The sequence below is a fragment of the Pezoporus occidentalis genome, unplaced genomic scaffold, assembly GCF_034315485.1.
Source record: "Pezoporus occidentalis ecotype Australia unplaced genomic scaffold, CSIRO_AGI_Poc_V1 ctg29, whole genome shotgun sequence".
Lineage (NCBI taxonomy): Eukaryota > Metazoa > Chordata > Aves > Psittaciformes > Psittacidae > Pezoporus > Pezoporus occidentalis.
Window position 1 is genome coordinate 3,512,073 of NW_026914829.1, and position 10,150 is coordinate 3,522,222.

General features: G+C 41.8%; 1 protein-coding gene across 2 annotated transcripts in view; it reads right to left on the reverse strand.

The window, feature by feature from the left end:
• Nucleotides 1–9,209, reverse strand: part of AGPAT5 (1-acylglycerol-3-phosphate O-acyltransferase 5) — a 60,493-nt gene extending 51,284 nt beyond the window's left edge. The window contains exon 1 of one of the 2 annotated variants that reach the window (XM_062626269.1): nucleotides 8,755–9,209. In XM_062626269.1, the coding sequence (XP_062482253.1) occupies nucleotides 8,755–8,973 (219 nt within the window). In that variant the 5' untranslated portion in view covers nucleotides 8,974–9,209. The remainder of the gene's footprint in view (nucleotides 1–8,754) is intronic. The other variant, XM_062626268.1, reaches the window with a different exon arrangement.
• Between the last annotated feature and the right edge of the window lie 941 nt (nucleotides 9,210–10,150).

Here is a 10,150-nt window from a genome sequence, read left to right on the forward strand (position 1 = left end):
TTCAAGTTTTGGTGACAGAAAAAAGCAGGCCTTACGATGAACATAATTTTAAGATTTTGGCATCTAAATCCTCCATAAATCCTATTTTCAGTGCCTAAATAATTTACTGGGTCTTTCTGTAAATTACTTGTTTTTGAATACAGTGCAGCTCTATGGCATGGACCATGGACAAGCCCACACCTACAATCAGTAGCCCACATTACAGGAAAGTCAGAGCATCTAAAAATCTTTTATCATAAATCACCATTCATTACTTTTTCCCCACAAGTACTGCACATATTTCAAATATATGAAGCACATTTCAACAGGAGGGTTTTTCCGAATACCTGGCATCTTGATTATACGCAAAACCTGAACACGCCTTCCAGCACAACAGTGGAATTATTCCACCTGTTTGATTAGGAGAGAAACAGTGTCCCTTATAAGCCTTTGACACCTCTGTAGATTATCTTCCCGCATATTTTTACAATTTCCTTAGAAGAAAGGAAAAGGCGACCCACATTTAATGTAGCTATTGTTTTGTTTATTACTCTTCTGTAGTGGAAAACACATAATGTCCATGTCCCATCCTATCTCATCCATCCTCCCCAAACAGCAGATACAGTGCCTTGGTACATTAAGCATGTTCTGGAAATTTTACCCTTCTTGCATCTCACAACAGGCTGAAGCAGGAAACTTCATGGCAGTTTGCAGTGTTCCTCTAGCTAGAGCTCTTTATAACAGGAATTTTGCTTCTAAATGCTAAGGACTCCAAGGAGTTGATTGTGTTCTTATTTGTAATACTCATACAGATGTGTACAAATGAGTACAGACAGAACCGGTGTGAAGTTATCAATGAGTTGACACACACAGGAAAAGGGATTACTAAGAAAACTCTACATTCTTTGCTTGTGATTGTGGAATAAGATTTTTGAAAGCTCCTTCACACAGCATTTTTGGTAAGTACTTAAGAGTTTAGGCACTACAGACTTTCAAGGTGAGGCAAAGGAATCACTGCGCAGCAAAACAGAACAAGCAGAGTGGTATCTGACCTAGCAGCAACTAATCGGGCTCCAGACCTGAACACAGTAAACTTGAATCAGCCTCAGAAAATAGCCACTGTTAAAACCACTCTAATATCTGCACACCACCACAGCAGGTGAATAAACTAGTTCACCTGCCTCTTGCTCAGAACTGTGCACTGTGTTTGCTTACACAAAAAGAAACACATGTGCCCTCAGATTCCCACGTAGCCCTAGAAAATGGGACGGGATAACTCAAGTAAATCCTTAAGTTCCAGAGGAAAAATTACTGCAACTACCACAGTTCAAAGTCATACAACACAATTATTTTTCTTCACATTTAGTTATGTGCTCAAATACAGATTCAACCAAATCATGGGTAGCTAATTTTACGTTTAAAAATCAAACTAGAAGAAACTATCATTTCCTGGTCCGACACTGAGGAGCTAGCTATAATAGCAAAGATGACAAGTAATATGTGACAGAAATGAAATTAACAAAAGAAATTAATTTCCCTGGGGTTTTATCCCAAATCTCTTCATAGCATAAATTCAAATTGATAGAACAAAGATTAAAGAATATTTTTCCCCAAAGAAGATACGCTTCCTCATAATTATAATGTCAAAATCCCTGATATCCGAGCCTACTTTATCTAACACAACTAAGAAAAAAAAGGACACCCTTTAAGCCTGAGGTAAATAGTTTGCAATAATTGGAGTCAAATGTTTAACTATGAATAGAATCTTCTCTTAGCAAGAACAGTGTCTGATGGTGAAATACCAGGAGAAAAAAACTTCTCAATTAATCATCCTTACATAAAGTATCTGGATCTATTATATAAGCAGAAGGAAAGGGCATTGAAGAGCACTGTAAAACTCCATGGCCCACTATCTACCAAAACAGTTAAATGCTAAAACAGGAAAGCATATAAAAGTCATGTGTGTTTAAAAGAAAAAAAAAAATTAATAAGATGCAATAACATTTGTATTTTTAAAACACAACAAATTGTGAAAAATCAACACAACTTACATTAAGAACCTAATATACAAAAATGTTAGAGATATTCAAATTAAAACATATTTAACCAGAAAATTTAAAAATCAAACCTGTAAAATTTACTGGCCAAATACTTGGAACCAGAATCGCAAGTGCATTTGAACTTGCCCTTTGACTTCTTAGCTTTTCCTAACCCGAAAAATACTTTTTGCGATTTTCATAAATAAGGCTGATACAAAATTCAGATTCAACTGTGACTTGCCGATAAGAAAACATGCAAGGCAAATCTCCACATGAAGATTCTAATTTAGGAACCCCAAGAGCAGTTTTGGTTCAAGTAACCGAAATGTATTTCTAAAAATGCTAACTGACCTCAGTTTTAATGTACTGATGTTTTTTTCACATATCAGGCAGGAGGTGGGGGATGATCAGGACCAGCACTGAATATGGGATCTCCCCATACTAAATTCTTTCCAGACTGCCCCAGAGTCAAATCTGCAGCACAGCAGAACTCTAGCTGATGTCCTGATAAACCAGTCATGTATGATTTCATATTCACCTTCAGAATGACAGCCAAAGGCAGACAAATTAAGATATATGCAAATATGTATGTTGCAATACGTAAAAAAGAAAGAGCGCAAAGCTTACATATCTAATATATCTATTATTGCTGCTTCACACCATAGTTGAGCGCAAGAGTTTAAAATAAGGCATCCAGCTCAATTTGAAAGCTACATCCCTCAGGCTTAGCAGGTATCACAATTTCTGCTACAATAACACACAGGACTTTCATGTATAAAAGATGCATATGCCTGCAGACAGCTGTGCATTGAAATCTCTAATGAGATGAGCCAGGGTAAACCATCTTCATGAAGCCAGTATCACAGCAGAAAGATTTCGCTTGGCTTCTTTCAGAAGTTTACCACACAGAAGTGATTCACTTCACTACATTCTTTTTTAATCTTTGCACTGCACCAATCCCCAAATTTATCACTTCCCAAAACCTTTGTTTCACTATTTCTATCATCATAAATAAATGACAAGTTTTGATTAACCTCTCAACACGGCTCACAAGAGCTAACATAATTGCACAAAGCAGCAACCTGAGTGGAGGCTAACAAGAGTTGCTGCTGCAAGTTATGTGGAATGAACAAGGAAAGCACAAGCCCTCTGAGGCTGCTCAGCTACCACCAGAGCTTGGAGGTTTGCATTGCCTGTGGCTCAGTGCCTTCCCACTTAGCTCCCATACTGCCCCAGTACTCTCCCACTCCCAAGTTGACAGACTGGGAGGAAAGCTCAGGGAACCCAAGCACGGGTTAGTAAAACCAGGCTCATTCCAAAATGCAATTGTCAGCAATTTGTTTCTGAACACAACTGGAGAAGCGTGAAAAGTGACATCTACTTCTGATGTTCTGTTTATGGCATCTGCCCTGGAAAAACTCCTCATATCAGGCGAGTCACCCTGTCACAGCACCTACTGACAGAGAGCAGTTAAAAGACAAACCTTCACCTTGCCTTGATGAAGCCTGGTTATGATGCCTCCGCCACCGCAAAGAGGAGAGAACCTGGTTCCTAAAAGATGGCTACCCACCTCACCAACAGCAATCAGAAGCACTTCCTGATGTAAGTACGCTTCTGCTTGGCTATTAGACTTGCTCTGCCTCTTTGGCTTCCCACCTCCACTTTGGGCCTTTGTGAATTACCTGAGGGATGGCTGGACAGCTTCAAAAAGGAATGCAGGAAGTAAGTAAAGATAACCTTAATAGTACCTGGCGGCTGTCCTGGGCACACACCTCGTAACCATCACTTCCAATGCAAACTAGCCAACAGCTGAAAGACAAAGCAACCATCCCAAACTCAGACACCAAACTCTCCTCACAGAATTCCTAGGGAGCCAAGATAGGCTCTACACCACTGGAAAGCACTGTCAGTAGCACAGTGTCTCTGCAAAGTTTTAATTTGAAATAATAGTTTTCAGTCTTGTTGAGACACATCTAGTCCAAGCTTCAATACCAATCCAGAAAGCATGCTGCATTCACAGAACAGTTTGCATTAAAAGCGACCTTAAGATCATCTAGTTCCACTCCCCGCTGCCTTGCCAGGGACACTTTCCACCAGACCAGGTTGCTCAAAGCCCCATCCAGCCTGGCCTTGAACACTCAGGGAAGGGCCATGCACAACTTCTTGGGGCAACCTGTTTCAGTGCTTCACCACACTCACAGTGGAGAATTTCTTTCTAATATCTAATGCAAATCTACCCTCCTGTAGTTTAAAGCCATTCCCCCTAGTCTTATTGTTTAACAGGGATCTCTTGTATTTCTAGAAATATTACAGCTCTGCTAAATAACACTAAGGTAGCTTACGACTGACACAGCCCTTCCGGAGTCCTGTAACAACACTGAAAACCAGAGTTTCACAATGTCTTTAATGAAAAAAACTCTTATTCAGCAGAAAGTAGGGATAGGGAAGAGCTGACAAAAACACTGAACAAAACCCATGCACATGAATTCAGTCATGGATTTTAATCAATTGTAAAAACCTTTCAGATGGAAAGTGATGATTTCTTTATTATTTCTTCACTGCCACTCAATACAAAATATCAAACACAATTACAACAAAAACCAATTGAAGAACATTTAGTCCTCATTTCATCTGAAACACATGCACAAACATACCAAGCATTAATTTCATCACCCTGACAGCAACTGGAGTAAGATGCTAAGGGTCACAGAGAGACAAGAGCATTCATCATATTGAATTACTAGTCCTTACAGCCCTTCAAATGTCCTAATCACAGTCATATTTGCAGTCATTTTGGTTTTCACATGCAACTGTCCTTTTATTCCATAAATGTAAGAAAACAGACTTCCCTAATACAGTAAAGACAAAAGCAGTAACACAACCAACAGTTCCAAGCTACTTGATGATTTAGAAAGTTCTGGCCAGAACAACTACTAGCACTAGCAAATACAAGTGCTTGAACTGCACCTGTTTGTGCTAGTGACTGTCTTGGCTCATTGCTGATAAAACTAACATTCTTTGCTCTCTAAGACTTTCTACTCACCAGAGTTCAACCACCTCATATATTCCTTCCTAGAAAACAGTACTGAAGCGTTTTTGCAGCTTACAGCAGGACAGGTAGGAAGCCACACAACTGAATCATAAGCAACATAGGACCAAAGCATGGCTGCTCTCTCTATGACACTCTCCAACAGCCTACATCTACAGATTTTCATTACTATGAATTTATAATCCCAGAGACTGTTGAAAAGCAATGAATTTATACCTCCTTAGTAAAATTCATGTATACCTGCTAAACTGCAATTGCACTTGCAAATTTACCCAGCGTTAGAGGATTTCACATTATAAACATAATGGCTTTGTCCAGTTTACCTCATTTCTAGGACTGGTATGTCCTGGATTGATTTTTGTACTCTGTGTACTGATTCTTCATTTTTCTACAGGCAACTCTTCCATGACAGTCAGCAAAAGGGTTATTTTTGGCAATTACTAACAGAATTCTAGTACTATTGGAAAACCTAAACTGACTGCATCTTAGCTCAAAATAAATAATTTCGGTAGAAACAAACGGGCCTGACCCAAAATTTTAAAGGGAGAGTATTTACAGTAGGAGACATTAAGAAACTTTTACAGTTACTTCATAAGACACGCTCTAGAACATACAGTAAGAGTTCACAGCAATTATTGCTCTGCAATTATTTCAGATTTCAAGTCAAATACTTATGAGAAGGGGAATTACTAGTCTCGGAAGATTTTCTGTCACGCAGATCAGGTTATCACCTCATTTAGTCACATTTTACAACTGGAAAAAGATTTCTATAAAGATAAAATGCCTTCCCAGCAAGACCTAGAGCTTTTGCTTTAATAAACTTGGCTAAAAACATCCAAGTCAAGGAGAACAAAAAAAGAAGTAAAATACATTTGTGCATATAGCTGTGAGAAGGAGACAGATTTAGATATTTGATGAACTAACAGCAGATGGTACACAGAAACATCAGTTTGTGACAGATAAATAAAAATACTTATATCAAAATACACTAGTATTTCATTCAGTAAAAAAAAGTCTACATTTATGATCCAAACCAACTTTACTCTCTTACAGCCCCACTCACATAATAATTTTGCTGAAATTCACAGTTAAGATCATACATTTCAAACGTTCAAAACTGCCTTAGAGTGTTATCATATTGAAAACCCACAAATGTAATAAACCAAAGAACACTAAACAGTACATAATGTTAAAGAGCTTTTATATAGGGTAAGACAGCAGCTGTGCTAAAAACCACAAGGCTTTGATTTGGCAAGTCACTTAAGCATCTGTATAATCCTAATGACTTCACTGAGACTAAGCAACAAGTTCCCATATTCTGACAGCTGATGTTGCTGGCCTCTCATTTATCCAGCTATAAAAAAATATCTCAACACACTGCAATCGATTGAATAAATTAATAGAGCTGAAAGGGATGCTGAATTCCTCCCTCCCATGGCTATTATGAAACCTTAATGCTAGTAAAGCCTTAAATAAAGATGCCTTATAAAGCCACGCCAGTTACTATTCTTGCATTGGGTTTTAGGATTAAGTTTAATGATGCTACACTTCTGCATGTGATTACACGCTTTAAAAAGGCGGTTCACTGTAGCTCTCAGGTTACCATCCCAATACCCAATACCCAACACCCAGGCATGTGCTTAACTTTCTGCTGTTTCAAGTTAAATGTGTCCAGCGTTCACAAGAGTAGGCCTGAAAAAAACCACTGTTTCTCCTTAAACTAATGAGGGATATCTTCCTGTTAAATGATACATGAATTTTAAGGACTCTACCTCTTGTCTCTCTACAAATGTATATTTTCCCAAGCTTTATTTACATTTCAGTCTCTACTTCTAACTTGCAGTTACCATTTTACTTGCCCTGAGACATACACATTGGTTCTGTGGGCTCTCCTTATTGGCGTCCACTACCCTATTTCAGCTTTGCATACACCATCCCCTCTTCTCTTAACATCATGTGTGGCTTACTGCGCCAAACCATCTCTATTTTAAAATTGTCCTAAGCGATGACCTGTATCATCTCCCACCTTTTCTTTTTTCGTGTATGAGTGGATGACATTTTATCAATGCAATAAAAGAAAATAGATGTCAAAAGATAATGGCTCCTTTGTTTCTTTTGGTTAGCATCTTCCTTTCTGTATCTTTCCGTCACACACATTTTTAAAATAAAAGTTCTTATCAAAAGTTCAAAGTGGTTACTATTCTATGCATGGTATTTGTAGGAAATTTGAGTATTTCTTCTGTTACAATTTATAACTTGATTTTTGGCTGTCATTCTTGGAATGTGGTGAATTAAACTACTATACTACTTTCAGCAGCTAATGACCAAGGTGTGTCACACATCAAGGTATCTGCATTAAAGATGTTACATAAAAAAGAAAGTAGATAAAACAGTAAGTACTTATTCTGTGAACTACTGCTTTTTCTTAGATATGTAAATTGCACCACAACGAGTCTGAACAAGAGGCAAGAGCATAGTTACATGAGTTAAGAGCTGAATCAATACTAATTCACCAGAAGATCTCACTTCCATTTTGTACCTGTTCTATTTACCCTGATGTCAAACTCTGCAATTCTACCTTTAGTACGCTCTGGGGGTTCCAATGAGAATCAAAATGAAGCGAGGCTTACAACTTGAGCTCAAGAGTGGAAATTTGGGAAGATGTAGCCTGATGTTGAAATAAATGATCTGTAAGACAGTGGACAAATGCTTTTGCTGTAAGTATGAAGACAGGCTTAATTGTACCTGCTCAGTTACCTGCCAGTCAACATGTAAGCACCTCTTAATTCTAACTCACAAGCACCTACAGCTGACACTAACTTCAATACACTTCAGTATATTCAGACAACTTTGAAAGTCAGGTTTACACACAGTAAGCACCTGTCATTTACACGGTTATTTCTCAGACGCAGAATTAAAAGTTTCCTTTTTTACTTTTCAAATTGCAGACAAATAGACAACCTTTCATACATTTGATGCTTCATAAATATTATTATTTGAATGCAGATACCTCTCTGGTCATGCAAGAAAGGCCTCCAATTCCAACTCACTAACATGAAACCTTGGACACGGGATACTGAATAATCACTATCTATGGCTATCAAAATTTAGGGGCCAAAGACTTACTGGGGTAAACTGTATGAAAACTGAGAACCTGTAATAATTTAGAGGTTAAGCGATCTATTTATTGAAACATTTGTATGTGTATTAAATACAATTAAAGTTGACTACAGTTCTCTTATCTGCTACCAATTTAATACTACAGATGTACAACACAGGCCACAGTGTTCAAGTGTGCAAAGGAGACTGCCATTCAAGTGCTGACAGAGCACGACCGGTGTCGCATCTCTTCCGTTTTCCCGACCTGTAAAATGAACACAACACCAACACTCCGTGAAAAGCATCACCAGAGGAGCAACAGCGGCTGCGAAACAAGGCTGCCCCGGGCGAATTCGGAGCGCAGGGGCAAGGCCACTGCCTGCACCTGCCACTGCCGGCCGCTGCCTCCCCTCAGACTTCACATGGCGGCGGCGGGCCGAGCGAGGCGTGCTGCCTCCCTCCTGCCCCAGGAGCCTGAGAAGAGGTAAAGCGCCGGCCGGGAGGCCAGCCCAGAGCCCACATTACCGACGGCTGCTGGCTCAGGAGGGACGCCAGGCCGGAGCACCCTGCCCTCCCCACCCGACTCACCTGTACGCCCGTGTAGTTCTCGAAGAAGAAGAGCACCATGCTCTGGTATATGGTGTACAGGCGGTCGTCCACCTCGCGGTAGAAACGCGCGGGCAGCACAGCGGAAAGCAGGCGCCAGGCGCCCCAGGCCAGCACGTAGGTGGGCGCCGTGCCCATCATGACGGCGGCGGGCAGGACGTAGCGCATGGAGTAGGTGTGCAGCACCAACGACAGCAGCATCTTCCCGCTGCCCCCCGGCCTCACCGGGTCACCCACATGGGCAGCACGCTCACAGGCAGCCCTGCAGCCGCTCCGCACGCATCGCCCGCCACACCGGGCAGCCGCACCAGGCGTAAGGAGAAGCGGCGGCGGCGGCCTCCGCCGGCAGCGAGACTCAGGAACAGGCACCGGCTCAAACTCGCAACTTCCCCCGTGCCTCCTCCACCACCATAGCGCCCGGCCGAAGGAGAAGCCGCGCCGGCAGGAAGGCAGCTGCTCGCGGGGTGGGAGGCACTTCCGGGACGGGTGCGCGGGAGGTGCACTGGCTCCGCCTCCGCGGCGGTAGGAGAGGTAGGGCCTTGTCGCCAAGGGTGATCAGCCTTTGGTGGCTTTGCTGCCGGCAGGCCTGGAAGCCGCTCCACGGTGACTCTCCAGAGCAGGCACGGGACTGTATCCCTGTGCCCCTCGCTCCCCACTCGGGCGCGGCAGGAGTGGCTACAGGAGTCCTCCGGTGCGAGGGGCCCTGGGCTGTGCCCTCATGGTGCGGTGGAGGGCTGCTCGGCACCATGCAAGATGAGACGCCCGCCTCATAATTGTTTAGCTGTAATTAGCGTTAATTTTAACCTAGCGTAGGTTATAAGAAAATATACACACACGCAAACCCCGTCCTTTTGGTGCCATGACTGCAGAGTGGAGCACTAAGAGAATTGTGCTTTTCTCTTTCACCAGCTACAAGCCACAGTGATGGTCAGGGAGCTGTAGGCATTTCATACTTACCAGGTTGTGTTTTGACTGCCCCAGGTTCTCCCAAAAGCAGACAGCTGCCTACCTACCGTCCTCGCCTTTCTGACCCCCAATACCCTAGTGGCAGCAGCAGGCAGATGCACCACCTGCTTTTGAAGAAAATACAAGAAGTCTTGCAGAAAACAAGAGCGTGATAACCTTCCAAGAGGGAGTTTCTTATTAAGCTCTAGCCCATAGTGAAGTATTTATCCCTTGTTTTTAAGTCAAGAAGTTTTACCCTGAACCTTGTGAAGATCTCATTGTTTTAAAAGAAGTGGATCCTCAGTACCTTCTGCTAAGATCAGTTTGCTTCGCTAGGCTTTAATGGGGGCAAGCTTTGTCCTCGTGCTCGCTGTTTTTCAGTGTGTGTTGAAAACTGTATCCTGAATAGTTCGGCGAAACAAGACTGGGGAAA